At 40.7% G+C, this 16,832-nt stretch overlaps 1 protein-coding gene across 2 annotated transcripts in view; it reads right to left on the reverse strand.

The window, feature by feature from the left end:
• Window positions 1–365: 365 nt before the first annotated feature.
• Window positions 366–16,832, reverse strand: part of TTC17 (tetratricopeptide repeat domain 17) — an 84,236-nt gene continuing 67,769 nt past the window's right edge. For both annotated transcript variants that reach the window (XM_088145764.1, XM_088145763.1), the window contains 3 exons: window positions 9,287–9,406; window positions 6,805–6,948; window positions 366–1,015 (listed from right to left, as the gene is read on the reverse strand). In XM_088145764.1, coding sequence (XP_088001890.1) covers window positions 884–1,015; window positions 6,805–6,948; window positions 9,287–9,406 — 396 coding nt within the window. In that variant the 3' untranslated portion in view covers window positions 366–883. The remainder of the gene's footprint in view (window positions 1,016–6,804; window positions 6,949–9,286; window positions 9,407–16,832) is intronic.

Below are 16,832 nucleotides of genomic sequence, written 5' to 3' on the forward strand. Positions count from 1 at the left end.
TTGTGCCCTTGTTGATTCAACAATGAAATCTGCAATTTGGTTCTTTCACTGACCAAACTGGATGCTGATTTAGAAACAGACCACTTGTCCTATTTGCTAACATGCTCCCTCTCGCTTAAGCTTTTAGACATGCAGAGAAAGAGCATGTGTGCATATGCCTTTAACACTTGCAGTTTACACTCAGTTGGGTAAAACATATAGTTAGTAAAGACAGGCTAAAGGCTGCAAAGGGCTTCTAATATATATGGATTAAAAAAAAAAAACCTTTGAAATTACATTTCTTTCTTATTTGTTGTTCTTTCTTCTTGTAAACCATAATATAAATGATTTCACACAATGTTTTCACTATTCCCCCCCACCCCCCCAATAAAAGCAACAATAGATAGAAGGCTGTTTGTTCTTAAGATGCATTAAAATGATTTGCAATCTCCTGCATTATCTCACAATCTTTCTCTGAGCTGGTAATGCTGCAGTATGGACTGGATGAAGTGGTAGAATATGAGCTCCTGACAGATGAAAAGCCTTCCTCTTACATACGGTGTCTGGTGCAATGATGTGCTTTGCATTTTCATAGATGTGCTAAGACAAGAAGCAGGTTAAATTTTATGCTGGCATCCAATCAAGTATTGTGGAAAATCTAATGATGTTTGGGTCACAGGCATGTGGAAGTTCTCTGGGCTCTATATTGGTTTATACACTTGTCTGGTATAACATTTTTATTATAGTTTCTCCAAAGATATTCTTGTTTCTGAATAATACAACCAACCTCCAACTCTTACTAGAAACAGTGTTTTCCAATTTCTATTAGCTCACCTCATTTCAAACCTATTAATGAACAATGATTTTGCTGTCTTGGAAAAAAAAGGGAAGATGATTGTAATATTTAAGGAGAATGTCTTTCGTTTTTCATGAGTAAATGACACTGAATGGCACGAATTCGATTCTTTGCTGGTGCAAATTCAGGCTGAAGCTTCAATGTAGATTCATACCACCTCATCGCCTTCTCAAACTCCTCCTGTAGGAATCACAGATCCAAAATCATCAGCATTCAAAATAACTTTTACCTTACTATTGTATACACCATACTTTGTTAACCTATTAGGGATAGAGCGCTGAATCTCAAAGTAAATACCTTCAAGCATTGGGATATTAATAAGCCCAGGCAAATGAACATAAGAAACAGGCCTTTCTTTTTAATAGAATATTTTTCTCTGTCACGATAGAAGTTTATGTGGATTTTTCTGCTTTATTAGATTTATATTCTGCCTTTCCCCCAGGAGCTCAATATTCCTAATTAGCCATTACAACATAACTTAATGCTACTGAATGAACTCGTTTAACTCTTGGGCTTCAGTATTTCCTCCTCCCTTTCCTTGGCCAAAACCCAAACTGCATACACTTTCACTGTTAAAAAAACCTTACACTTCCTCAATTAAATTAAGCTCTATTTATTATTATGCCAAAACTGGAAAGAAATAGTTACTTACCTATACCTAGTCTGAGTAGGCAACTCTTATGTGAATTTACACATAAGGGGTTCTGTACTTGTGTATTAGTGCTATTGGAATATTCCACAACTAAAGCAATTTTTGGTGGGAGTCCTATTGCCACATATTTATACGGCCAGATATGGATCCCTCTTCCTCTCCATTTCGACATAGCAATGACAAAACCAAAGGAGTGAAAAGCAATTACCTAAGACTGTAAGGGGATGGGTTGTGTGAATTCACAGATGCCAACCAGAAGAACCTCAGTTACAAACAAATAACTAATTCTTCTTCATTATGTTCTCTATGAATGAAGCCAATGATGCCAAGGCTATTCTGCTGCCTGCCTTTGAGAACCAGTATCTAGGGCTTCACGGATGGAGAAGGCTGTATCCATTGAGGCCACCCTGCAAAGCTCTTGAAGTGGGAACAGGCCTCAGGATACAGAGATGGGCACAAGAGAGGTGGAACAGCCTTCCATACTCTCTGGTTATGCATATTAGCCACCTTGTATCATAGTCTGATATCAGCCAGGGTTGAAACTGGCATTCCTTTCCCAGATTCCGTACAGCAAAGGAAGAGGCACATATCCTTTTGGAACAATGCTGTTTGATGAAGGCAGAAGGTTATGACCCTGTGCAAATCTAGAGTGTGAAAAGACAAAGGGACATTTACCAAAAAACAAAACAAAACAAAACAAAAAAACCAGGAAAGACCATGTTCTGGTTCAGGTGGAAGTCCAAATTGTTTTGGACAAAAAGTATGGATTGGGGCAGAGGAAAACCTAACAACAATGGTGTAATCATAAGGCTGCTAATTCACTAGTTCATCTCACTGATACGGCAATAACAAAAACTGTCCGCTAAGCAAAAATTGGGCAATTAACATGTACTCACTGCTGTTGAATCTTCGCTATGGCCCTGACTAGTAATAATATTGAAGAAAGAAGTAGAATAGTTGTCTCGTCCAGAAAAAGAGAAATATGTCCTAGAGATCCCTGTTCCAACCTCATTCTGCTGCATTATCTGTTGCACTGACAGTTGCTCTGAGATGCAAATAGATCCAGTATGAGATATTCCCACCCCCTTAAAAGGGAGGTGAGGACAATATGCTTGATTCTCCATTCATAGGAGACCTGGAGTGATCAATAAAGGGAGTTTGTCAGGAGATTGTTCTGGCCTGACATATGAACTATGATGAAATAAATTCACTGCACACATATACTAGGTTCAAAACCAAAGGGTAAGCTGAAGAAAGCATATGGATCTTGTCTGCTGAAAACGACAGACACATTGTTGGTTATATTTGAATGAGACAAGAGGTGACATCTAGGGTTGTGCTGCACTTTGTATCCAAAACCAAAAAGGTATTTTGGAGAGGACAGGGCACATGCTGTACCTGTCAGTGCCTCCTTAAAGGAGTTGCATCTTTTCCTGGGTTTGGATGATAGCCATGTGATTCCAAGAAAATATGTGAGTTAAGGAGACACTGATTGCACACCCACACCGAATCACCTTGTCACACCTTATCAGTGCCTCCTTAATCTCAAATGTGTATTTGTCCAGACTCAGATTGCTACTATGCAAGCCCAGGAGAGTCTTCTACATCTAGACAATAAAAGTACCCCATAATCATTGTGCTTTAGCAATGGCATGTCCCTTTCTGGAGAAGTTGGGTGTCCTTGTTTTGTTAGAAAGATTGGCTCTAATGTGAATTACAGTACTTTAAAGAAAGGCATGACAAGGAGTAAAGCTTCAAAGTTCACAGGTCTAAGGCATTCCTAGCTTCAAATGCCAGGTTGAAACTTACAGATATCAATCAGGCTTGTGAGGCAACCAAGATGATAAGATTAGAAGCCTCTAAACCCTGGAACTCAGAGGGAGGCCTATTGGCCTCAATGCAGTGACCAAATGGAATTTATGAAATCGGAATAAATCTCTGTATTGTAAATGCTTTTTAACATCACCCTTCGAGATGGAATCTTTGGTTGTGTCAGACAAATAGGATTATTTGTCTTTTGATTGTCTTCTATCTTATTGGTGAAAGGAGTAAAGGTGCTGGGTGTTATTAGCAATGGGTTCCTCAGGTAAATAGTGCAAATGGAACTGAAGGTGGCAAAATTACTTTGAGGTCATAGATGGTGCAATCTGTGTTAAATGCTAATCCTGTCCTTTTTCTTTTGACATCTGGATTGATTTGACTCAGCTTGAGGCAACTGGCTGGACTGGTCTGGTGTTACTAATCAGAATGGGACCAAAGTTGGTGGGTAGGGTAGATTGTGTTCTCTCCTGTTTAGTTTTTTCCACCCCACCAAATCATGTATCCCTGAAATAAGTTCCACTTTAAGAGCTTTCAACAGGCAGACTGGGACTATTTAAATTGGGACAGGAACATCCTGAACTATTGAGTTAGCAATCTACAACATTACCCAACAGTGGAAAGAATACTTCTCCTTCATAGCAGGAGATAATCTTCTATTTTATGGCCCTCCATCAGGCACAAGGAGTAACCATCTGGCAGTAGTATCTTATTGCCACATGACTGATATTATGAAATGTCACCTCATTATAATGCTATATAAAAAAAATACAAAGGAAGGATACAAAAGAGGAAACCCAAATTCTATGAAGATTGAATCTCTGGAATATATTTCTAGGATACTACTCTATGGCTGAAAAAGAAGAGGGGGGAAAGGAAACTTCTAGCCAGCTATATAAGCGACAGTGTGGGACTCCCATTAAAAATGTGCAGAATCCATATTGATTCACAGAAGCCACCATTAAGAATAGGTGATAGTTTGAACTGCAGAGAATAGGCAACAACTGAATCTCTAGTCTATTCAGTGTTGCAGATGGCCCAATCAGCTGGCTTAAACCAAGTCAGACTGGAAGTGATACACAATGCTTCCATATTCCTTAGAAGCATGGAAGACACAAAGGCTGCAGAGACTGAGAAAAGGAGAACAGAGCAGAAAATGGCATAGGGGCTAAAAAGTTTTATAATTCTAGGCTAATGAAGGTCAGTGGTGAGCCAAGTAATCATACACTTTCACCTCTAACAGAAGGCCATTATAAGGACAGGAGAATTTTAGGCCTGAGGAGAAACAAAAGAACCACTGAAAGTCTGCACTGAGCTTCTAGACACTAGTGGGCATTTTGTTCTAGTTCACGTGGTGAAAGGGCGTGGGTGAGAATATGATCGATGTTCGATCTTGGCATGTTTCAGTAGACATAGCCTGTTTATTTAGTACAGAATTTATATACCGCCTTTCTGTTGTTATAATAATTACTATTTGTCCTTCTCAAGATAGCAGTTAACTGCAACTATCTGCTTCCAATCACTGCTTTGCAGATATGGAAGGAGAGACTCTGAGCAAGATTAATTTATTCTGGTTCATGTGTCTCTAAAACATAACTTTGCACTACTTCTGAACCTAAGTATAAAGTATGAGATCTTGTGCTCAACTCACGTTACCCCTGTGTTATGGAAAACTTTCCATATGGAAAATGGAATTACATATACATTTCCCACACAAGCAGTTATATGTTTAAACTAATTTAGTGCAGATACACTGGGTCATTTCAACCAAACCAGTGCTGCATAAGATGTTATCATATAAACCACGTCCAATATAAAACTCTGCATTTTCCCCTTCGTTAACTATAATGTCATAAAAGTACCATATCAACCAGACTAATGTCATAGATCAGTATGTAATGACTGGGAGAAATGTGGAGAAAATGGATGGCTATCACACAGAAGTCAAAATAATTACTTTATCCAGAAACCGCTAAAAATAATTTAGAGATCATTGGAAGAGAACAGATATTATTTCATTAAATTAATTTAGAGTATGCTTTCACTTTTAGTTTATGGCTAAAATTATTATAAATGTTATTATTTATTTTATTATTATAAATAAAATTATGGTTCACTGACCCAACACAACTTCTTCCCAGCTTATCACTTCTTTCTGCAATGGAAATAAACTTCTGCTTGGTATGGCTTTTTAAAGCATTCTGAAAAATCTTATACTTTCTGAATGAAAAAGTATGATATGAGATACAGTGTACAATAGTGGATTCTGGTAAGAAGAAATGAACCACATGGTACAGAGAGTAAAATAAATTATGTCACCCTAAAAAACTATAGTATTTCATGGGATCCTCACCTATTTCACTTCTATACCAAAAGAGAGTATTTCTTACTTGCTGGTTTTCTCATGTCAATATGTTTTCTTGTTTCAGGGGTTAATTCACCAGGTTACTAGTCTTCCTAATGCTAAAACTTGGTACTTTTATCACACATTAGATCTGACAGAAGGGGATGACAAGTGACTGGTTATCACATTTCCTCCCCACAAGTTACTTCTAACCTCCAACTTTCTGAATGAAGATGGTCATTATTCCATTATTAGATAATGTAGACAAAGAACATTTCTTTACAAAGCGATTTACAAAGAAGTGTATGGTGGATGATTAGCAGTTATCGCTATGTTTAATGTTATACAGCCAATCATCAGACCAATCTCTCTCTACCAATTTGATCATAAGAACTTTTTCATTTGTATTTACACTTGTAGGACTGCTGTGATTTCATGAAAAAAAGGATGTGTTTTACTCTTGCAGGCAGCATGTTTATGTTACATTCAAGTAACATATTGGTAGATGCATCATTTCCATCTTATATAAATTCACTATTAGAAGACGTCTGTGGGTAGTTTTCACATAAATGGTATATATATTTACACAACTAGGTATAAAGGAGAAGAGCCTACCATGGCTCCAGGATTGCAGAAGAGTCAGTGTTGCCAGGATTGTGGCTCAACCAAACAAAAGACATCGAGAAGCATGGTTAAAACTGCCAGTAATATGATGCCCTATTCTAAGAGACTGTATGGGGTTTCCCTGCAAGTTGAGAGTTTGTATGACTTATGATGGATTAAAACAGGCTTCAGGCTCAAAAAGGACAGCCTAGGGGACAGGTGAAGCTCTAGAACTGAATTCCAGGAAAAGATCACATGGATGCTGAGCAAAGTTCATCCTCTCTCCAAACTAAAGTATGGGTAAGAAATCCAAAGCACAGTTCAGAAAGTTCTGTCTCATCCAAATGATAAACTGAGAGGTGGGGTGGAGTTAAATTTACTGAAAATTTTCAGAATGGAAAAATAATAAAAGGAAAAGATTCTTTTATTTTACAAACTGCTATTATGTGTTGTAAGTCTGGACGGCTGTCTTAGGTTTTTAAACTTCTCTATCACTGGGCCTCAGAGTGCTATAAAAAGAAATGGATCAAAATTTAGCAATTATTTACTCACCATTGCTACATAAACATTAGCCAAGGTGAAATGATTGACGACAAAGTGTGGAGCAATCTCTACTGCCATTGTAGCCACGATGATAGCATCATTCCAAAGCTTTGCATTGTGGAAGATATTTGCTAAACTTATGAGAGGCACATCCTGAAAGTGGAACAAATCCTGTGTGAGGAACATGTTGCTTTTAAAAATCAGGCTATTTAAAATAATGGGTATTGAAAGATTCGGCTCTTATTAATGTCAGCTTCCATTTCTTGTTCCTGATGCAGAGATTTTAATCAATAAGGGAAAAAAGTCAACTGTCCCAGTGCAGAAGTTCTCCTGCCTCATTTAACCAACAAAGTGTCAACAGAAGGATTTCTGCAATTAATATCAATCATCTAAATCAATGAAGATGGGAGGACACATTTTTAAAATGGCACTCTTGAAAAATCAGTTCATTTCTATATTAATAGGGAGATTGATTGATCGATTGATTGATTGATTGATTACATTTCTCACCCGCCCATCTCCCCCCAATGGGGGAACTCTGGGTGACTCACACCGAACATTAAAAACATAAATAGATATAAATACATAAAACATCAGTTTAAAAACATTTCTAAAAAAGGGGAAGGAGAGTCCAAGAAAATGAAAAATCTGAGGCTGAAGACAGAAGGCCTCTATGGGGCTAGCCATCCCCATGCTTGAGGTATTCCCTCCCCACCCCAGGCCAAGTGGCAGAACCAGGTCTTCAAAGCCCTATGGAAGGCCAGGAGTAAGGGGGCCAATCGCACCTCCGGGGGCAGAATGTTCCAAAGAGTGGGGGCTACCACAGAGAAGGCCTACCTTCTGGACCCCACTAACTGAAGTTCTTTTACTGAGGGGGTCCGAAGCATGCCCTCTCTGTGTGATCGGGTGGGACAGGTTGAAGTCATAGGGGAGAGACGGTCCCTTAGGTAACCTGGTCCCATGCCATGTAGGGCTTTAAAGGTGATAACCAACACCTTGAATTGGACCCAGAAGCAAACTGGTACCCAATGCAGCTCGCGGAGCAGTGGTGTTACATGGGCCCTCCTTGGGGCTCCAAAAATAGCCTGCGCAGCTGCATTCTGGACCAGCTGTAGCTTCTGGATACTCTTCAAGGGTAGCCCCATGTAGAGCGCATTGCAGTAGTCTATCTGGGAGATAACAAGGGCGTGAGTGACTGTTCGAAGGGCATCTCGATTCAGGAAAGGGCGTAACTGATGCACAACCTGAAGTTGTGCAAAGGCCCTCCTTGCTATGGCTGCCACCTGCTCTTCAAGCAGGAGCCGTGAGTCTAGGAGGACCCCCAGATTACACATTGGGTCTGTCTGGACCCCCAGATTACACACTGGGTCTGTCTGGACCCCCAGATTACACACTGGGTCTGTCTGGGGCAGTGCCACTCCATCCAGCACCAAAGATGACAAAGTCCTGGATACAGAGGAACCATTAACCCACAGCCACTCCGTCTTACCAGGGTTCAGCCGAAGTCTGTTGTTCCCCATCCAGACCCTTACAGCCTCCAGGCACCATGAAAGGGCGGCCATGGCATCACTTACTTCACTTGGGATGGAGATGTATAACTGCGTATCATCAGCATACTGATGATACCTCATCCCATGATGATGGATGATCTCACCCAGCGGTTTCATGTAGATGTTGAAAAGGAGCGGAGAGAGAACCGAACCCTGCGGCAACCCACAAAGGAGGGGCCGAGGATGGGACCTCTCGCTCCCTATCACCACCGATTGGGATCGGCCCTGGAGAAAGGAGCTGAACCAGCATAAGACTGTGCTGCCCACCCCCAATTCCCTGAGCTGTCCCAACAGGATACCATGGTCGACAGTATTGAAAGCCGCTGAGAGATCAAGGAGAGCAAGGATGATCGCACTTCCACCATCCCGCTCCCACCAGAGGTCATCCATAAGTGCGAGCAATGCCGTTTCCATTCCATAACCGGGCCTGAAACCTGACTGGAAGGGATCCAGATAATCTGTTTCCTCCAGAACCCTTTGGAGCTGTGATGCCACCACTTTCTGATATGAAAGTTGTTCCATCTTGTTAGGGAAGCAGGATTATAGTCATTCAAAATTTGTTCTTCTATCTATTGTAAACTTAAAACACAGGAATAAGACTGGACATTCACTTGCACTGGTCTGTCTCCTCCTCACTGCATTGCATTCAGCTCCAGTTTGTTCTCTGAATTCCTCTTGCTACTTTTTATTTGGGGCAGTCACAGAAAGCAACCAGAGAACTACCCTGTTTTGTGAGTTAAGTGTTTCTGCATCCTCATCCTCATTTATATATTCTACCAAAGTGTTGATGACAGACCATATAAAGTTGAGTATTCCATAATTTATTCCTATGAACGTCATTCTAGAATCCTTAGAATCAGTGAAAGCATATCCATTGCTAAATATAAAATGAAAGCCGTAATCATAGGCATATTGTGTCCAGTGTTATTTATTACACCCACCTTCATGTAATATGGCGTGTGATGTAAGGCTTGCCGCAAGCAGTCAATTGCTTTCTTCCCTTGACCTTTTACCCTCCAGTAAAGGGCTGCCATGCTGGAAAGGATCCAAGAAGTTTGATTCTGGCATAAAACACAAGAAAGAAGGAAAATTTCATCATATGTTGACTATATTTGTTTCACGCTTTTACTATTTTTCCTTACCATTTCATGCTTATTCAAAGATCTAGAAACTTAGAACACCTCTCTCTTAGTAAGGTACACCTTGTATAGGGAGCCATACTATCAGAGGATGTATGTCGAACTTTAATATGGTTACAAGTAAGTTTAATTTTTATTTCAAGATCAAAACTTTGATTTTTGTTTAGCAGAGAAATACTGCCACTTTGTGGTTATTTGAAGCAATTCCTTAAGAATCTGTTTTTGAACTAGTGGGGCATTTGGAATTTTGAAACCATAGTGGGGCCCCTCTCACAGAACGGTTCTTGAAGTGTTAGGGCTTGCCCATTCATACAATGGTTACCAAAGTGGGAAATCATAAAACACTTATATACTAAAATGCAAACTGGTGAAAATAAAGTAACTTCTCCAAGGACTTCAGTACAAAGCAAAGTCGAAGTCTGAGCCTAAATACCCAAAACACATATTTTACCTGCACAAAGCACAACAAAATACCATTTCGCAAAAGACAAGCAGGTGATCCTCAGAGACATACACACATTGAGGCAAAATGTCCAGCCACACCACACTTCCACAAGAAAGAGAAAGGCGAGACGTGCATGCGGCTCACGCAGAAAAGCCAAAGCACAAAGTAGACTACACGCCAAAATCAACAAGCCAGCACTTTGTTCCACAAACACACAGATCAGTGGTAAGACATCCCTTCTTCCTGGCCATCCCCATCTAACCTATAGGATGTTCTCTACCTGCCCCCTGTTGGTGTACTTTTTTTTTTTTTTAACACATTTCACAACAAAGAAATCACCTGCCATTTTTATTTTCTAATAATGCTTCTTGGAAAAAAATAGTGACAGTGTTTGAGAGCGGTGCTTTGCTTTGAAGAAGAATAATTACATAATAGGTAGATAGACTGATAAATAAAAGCAGGAAATCCTGAAGGGTCTAGGGGAGGTCAGGGATCCAAATGTTCTGAGAGCCATTCTCCAATGAAGTGCCTTGAAGTAGTAAGATGATGATGGGGATGGAAGATAGGTAGGGAGCTTGGGATGGACACTAGCATATGACTATTCTTTTGAGGTCAAAGAACTGGTGGTCTCCCTTAAAAAAATGCATGGTTGTTTGAATTGCTTTGAGACTCTGGCACACTCTGAAAAGGAAATGAAAATGTGTCTGTTAGAGATCAGTCTGAATCTGCAGATTCAGAAGTTGAAGAATTTGACCAGAGTGAGCACCAGCCTGCACCAGGTGAGGAGATACAGGTGCAGGTTGAGTCATTGGACCCACAGCCAGAGCTAGGCAAGGCCCTGAGCCCAGCAACACACTGCAAATTATGAACAGAAGATCAAAGGAACTCAACCCATCTACCTAAAAGAAAGAAGTGTAACTCAACCAATTAGTCAAGCTGGTAGTAAGGGCTCTTTGTGGCAAAACAATGTTCAGATTTCCTACCCATGACTCTGTCTGTATATTGTTGTTGGATTACCTAGAATCTTGGACTGAGAAAATACCATCCTTGGATCTTTCTGAACTTGAGATTTGTCTCTCTGTACTCTTTTGCTAAAGCAAGCTCTTGTGCCTGTTTTCTATGCAGAAGGCTTTAAGTCTGCAGCGTGCTTTGTGTTACTTTGGTGAAAGATTTATGATTGCAATAAACACCTTGAGTTTGTTATCAGAAGCTAGTTATGTGTGCGTAAATGACAGCACAGAACAGACTGTCTGCCACCCCCACGTCAAAGGAGTTGACTCCTTTAACTGCAGTCATTGAAACTGAGGAATTACAAGTTGAAATTCAACTACTGAATGTACAGCTTCTCTGACTTGAATTGACTTGACTTGATGCAAGGTATACAGAATTTATGAGTGCCTCCAGCACCATGACATAAATGTCCTGAAGACTTTCTCACAGACCAGGTTAAATCTGGTTTTGTTATCATCTTATTTCCTGGCTGAGCTGCAAAATGGGCTACTCTGCTACTACAACAGACCCATTACTGTTTAATTATGACAAATTTGTCAAGCATTTCAAGTTGATGTTCGAAGGCCCAGCTAAATCAGTTACAGCAAATGGAGCATTAGAGAAGCTGGTCAAAAGCTGATTATGTAAATGACATCAGGCTCTTGGTACAAGAACTGGAGTGGAATGAGGTGGTTCTGATGGATTATTCCCAGAAAGGACTTATGGATGAGATCTTGGATGAGCTGACCTGAGTGGAATGCCTTTCCTCCCTGTAAGATCTCATCTATTGATGCCAGCATATTGATGGATGCCTTGAACACTGAGGCTGGTACTCTCCAGACCTCATCTGCCTCCCTTTAGACCTCAAATGCAGGGACCTCCAACTACTTCTCTCAGAGCCAATGCAAACATGAGCAAGATCTCATTTATCTCCAGAAAAAAAGGGGGCCAAGGACATTGGGCCACTACACACACCAGATGCGAGCAAACAGGATGCATCCAGTCTACTGTAGAGGGGTTCCAAGACTGGGGAATCACAACTGCTCAGCTATCCCCAATCCCAGGCACAATATTTATTTATTTATTTATTTATTTATTTTATTTTATTTATTTATTTATTTATTTATTTATTTATTTAATAGGCTTGTCCCCGCCCATCTCCCCACAACAGGGGACTCTGGGCGGCTTACAACAAACTAAAATCAGAAATACATAATTAAAAGTTATAAAAATCAGACATTTAGTCAGCTCTTGATTTTTCTTATAAAGATCCAGTTCCCTGGTTGCCCAGCTCTACAGGCCGTGACTGATTCTGGAACCACCTGTACTTTCATGGACATCTGTGGAGGCTCATGGGATTTTGGAACATTCTACCCAGCCTTTTGTATCTATGAAAACAATTGAAAACACCTGCTACTAGGACTAGTAGTCTGGGTCATATTGCATAGCTTCATAAACATGACCCTCAAATCATCTAGTCAAAAGGAATGGTATGTTTCAGTTCACACAACTTTGAGAGGCAATTCCTGTCGTCATCCGGTGGTTCTAGCAACCAATAGAAATGAAAATATGATCAGTCTTCCAGTTAAATACACAAATTTCAGTGATGTTTTCAGCTTGATATCGGGAAGTTATCAGCTACCATCATATCATCACTGTCCTTTTGATCTGGTTCCTGGAGTCAAGATCTCAGTGGGGTGGATATACCCGCTTCTGAACTTACAACTCTGCAAAATTTCACAGCACAAAAAAACTAAAAAAAATTAGATGGAGTTCATTCATCCTTCCACTTCACTCACAGCCACCCCTATATTTGTCAAGAAAAAATCAGGAGAATTGAGGCTCTTCAATGACTGGGCCCTCAGCAAGCTCACTATCTGAATTGGTACCCTCTGCATCTCAGGGTCCCTAGAGCATCTAAAGCAGGCCTGCACAACATGCACCTGCCAAGCAGCCTTGTGTTGCCTGCTGGTGTTTTTAAAAACTCAGATAAATTCACTGCTGCTGCTGTCTTGAAAGACAGGCTGCTGAGTCCTTCCAATGCCTCCAGTCCTCATAAATGCCACTAGCTCCAGCACTGCCACCGGTCCTGTAACCTCTCAAAGAACACCACTTGTATGCAGAGCTTAAAAAATGAGAGTTCAAAGTTGTAACTATTTATTTTTGGGGACTCTGCATCTCTGCCAAAAGGATACAGATCAATCCTACCAAAGTGGAAGCTATCTTGTCCTGACAAACTTCAATGGGGGCCAATGAAGTTCAAAGGTTAAAGTCTTTGCAAACTATTATTGCATCTTTATCCTGAGCTTTGCAAACCCACAGGTCTTTTAACCAACCTGCTTCAAAAAAATATACTGTTCAGATGGGAAGTCCCAATCCAGAAAACTTTTGAAAAATTAAAGGGCTAGGGTCCCTGGCCCATCCTCCAATATCTGACTCTACTAGATCACTGTAGTAGAAATTATCAATTTGACAGTGACATTGACATTGCAGTGGGGCTATTTTGCTACAAGCTGTAGTGAAAATACAGATCTTACTTCTTTGTGCTAAATACTCAAGAAAGTTAAATGCACCAGAACAGCACTATACTATCTGGGACAAGGAAATATTGTTTCTAATTCTTCTAATTAAGGTACCCCTTGAAACTTGGAGGCATTTACTGGAAGATCAAAATCCTGTGGAAGTTCCAACTGAGTACAGTTAGTCCTTGCTTAATGACCATGCATTCAGTGACTGTTCAAAGTTACGACGGTGCTGAATGAATGGTACTTACGCCCAGCCCTCAGAGTTATGGTTGATGGTTGTTGCAGCGCCCCTGCGGTCACATGATCAAAATTAAGGCGCTTGGCAGCCTGCCTGCATTTACGACTGCAGGGGTGCTTCAACTCCTCCCACCTGCTTATTTCCCATTTCTGCCTTTTTGGCCACCCTGCACTCCACCACCCCTACCACTGTGTGCTCTGCTGCCCCTGTCACCCTGCACTCCGCTGCTCCCAGCTGACCTTTGCTGTCTTCCTCCTGCTGCTGATGAGGTATGGCTGGCCTGGCCTTCGCGAGGCAGCTGCTGGCTGCATAAGGCCTTCTTCCGCATGAGGGAGGAAGAAGATGGTGAATGTCAGCTGGGAGTGGCAGGAGCAGCAGAGCACAGGGCTGCTTGTGTGCCCTTCCACCCCCAGCAGCAGCCACTCCTGGCCTGCCTGTCGGCCTACTTGCAAGCCACCCAGGACTCATGACTTCCTGCTGGCTTCCCCATTGACTCTGCTTGTTGGAAGCTGGCAGGAAGTAGTGAAGAGGTCATAACTCTGTGATCCGCAATCCTTGCTTAATGTTGGCAACAAGGACTGCCGGGATTGCCGCTGCTAAGCATTGTGGTCACGTGACATCATGCGTTATGACCTCATTGCTTAGTGATGGAAATTCCAGTCCCAATTACTATTGTTAACTGAGGACTACCTGTATCATAACCTGGAATACCTGCAATCATCTCAGAAGCTGGCTCAATGGGAAATCCAATGGTTTTTTTTTTATTCCCAGTTCAATTTTAGAGTGATTTATATTCGAAGCACTCACAACAGTTATTGTTCTATCCCAGAAACCAGAATATAAAGGGAAAGTGGACTCACCACTATCCTTGACAGTGCTCCTAAGAATTTTGCCACCATGACATCCTCTGTCTCATTAATAAATCAGGACAAGCAGCAGTTGCATGGGGACCCCCATGCATAGGAGCATAGATAAGGACTGCAGAATACTGTTACTGACCAGTTTTCACCATGCTCATGAAATCAAGAACTTCATTATTTAGGCTGCTGCTATATTCTGTCAGCTCCTCAAGGTAGACTAGGTCAGGAAATAGACACTACATGAACTGTTAGAACTCTACTTGATTGTTATGGGATATAATAGCAGCATCTTGAAAGCCTGACAGATTCTTTCTCTCCCCCTTTATACTAAAAAAAGTCAAGGTGGGGCAATATTGAGGTTTTTTCCTCATCCTGTCCTATTTGGGCAAAGCTGATGTTTACATAATGGTTGCTGAATTCCTTCCCCAAGGTCATCTCTACACTCCTTTATGTATTCCCCTAGTGGCTTAACCCACAGGCCTTTTATTACTTCTGCCCAAAACACCTTGCTTTTGAAACCAGTGTTTTTGGATTTCATTCCTGAGTTACAGAAATCAGAAAGTGCTGACACCTTTTCAGATGTAAGCAATTTTTCTATTGACTCACTTTATATGTTGCTCATCCCTGCTGACAGCTAATGAGACAGCTCACCTATTTTTGTACCACATTTTCCAGTTTCATGGGTTTCCCAAGTATTTTAATTTAGACTATGGACCCCAATTCACAGAATGTTTTTGGTGCTTTCTATTTAAAGGTCTAAATGTCAAGATCTATCAACTTACTATCCATAGTCTGACAATCACAATATCCATATCCAGGTCTAGCATGTGGCCTGCCAAGCAGCCTTGTGTAGCCCATTAGGATTTTTAAAAAAGTAAATTCACAGCCATTGTGAAAGATGTGCTGCCAAGCACCTTCAAGCCTTACCACTATTGTCAGCTCCAGTGCTACTGCTGCTCTGCAAGCCAGCAAACAGTCAACTGGCACATCAGGTATTCTTTTGTGACCCACAATTATTTTTTAATTTATCAGTGTGACCCTTTCCCCTCTAAATGTTGTGCAAGCCTGTCCTAGACTCTTAGAAACCCAAGGAAAGTATTTCATTAAGTGGAAGGGATATGGGCCTGAAGAACCCAAGTTAGTTATTTCACCTGTAATACTCCCTGAAGCCTAAACCCTCAGTGTATGTGGTGGGGCATGGGTGTTGAATGGAGGAATAGTGTTAAGGATCAATCTGAACCTTCAGATTCAGACCAGTCTGAGCCTCAGCATGCACCACATGATTTGGCTGAAGAGAGGATACCTGAGGAGACACAGGTGCAGGCTGAGGCTTAGACTGGTTAAACTTTTCAGCTTTTTAACCTAAGTTAGGCAAGGTCCCAAATCCAGCAACATCTTGAAAATTAAGAACAAAGGAAGAGCAGGCCATCAACTTGAAAGAAAGAAGCATGACTCAGCCAATCAGTCAAGCTAAGAGACAGTTTTAATGATTGGCTCTTTGTGGCAAATAACAGTCGAAATTCATGCCCATGACTCTGTACACTATTGTTGGATTACCTGAAACCTTGAATTGAAACCTTGATCTTCCTGAACTTGAGAATGGTCTCTCCAAACTCTTTTCCTAAAGTAAGCTATTGTGCCTACTTCCTACTCAGAAAGCTTTGAATCTGTAGTATGCTTTGTATTGGTTTGGGGAAAGATTTATGACTGTAAAAAATATATTGAGTTTGTTATCAGAAGCTGGGTATGTATGTGTAACTGGCAGCACAGAATAGCACCTTTTGGAGTATTATATACCATTTTTAATGTAATTCTACTGTTTTATTTGCTTTATCACTTATTTTACTTACAAAGGAACTAGCTTCCTCTCATACGTTTTCTCATTGATCAGACAGTATCAATTTGCATACACCATCCAAATTGTGTAGGTGAATAGTTGGGTGACCTGACTGAAGTTCTCAGCTACTCTGCCAATTACAGAACTAAAGTTCTTTTACAAGTTAATTCAGTACATTCACTGGAAATCTTCTGAGACATTCTTAGGGTCTTTTGAGCTGGGAGGGAGGGGAAGAGGGAAGATTCCATGTATGAGGAATAATAATAATAATAATAATAGTAGTAGTAGTAGTAGTAGGAGGAGGAGGAGGAGGAGGAGGAGTGTTTTATTGTGAAAATAGTATTAAACCAATTTGATACAAACTTTGAGCCAAGGTATGTAAGATATTTAAACAAACAAAAACTCAAGAAGGAACTTTCTTCTAATTGCCTTTTGCTGGGAATTTAATTTAAC

This window comes from Python bivittatus, unplaced genomic scaffold (genome assembly GCF_059951505.1).
Source record: "Python bivittatus isolate LINGU-HERP-01145 unplaced genomic scaffold, Pbiv_v1 ctg000480_np1212, whole genome shotgun sequence".
In the NCBI taxonomy this organism is placed as follows: Eukaryota; Metazoa; Chordata; class Lepidosauria; order Squamata; family Pythonidae; genus Python; species Python bivittatus.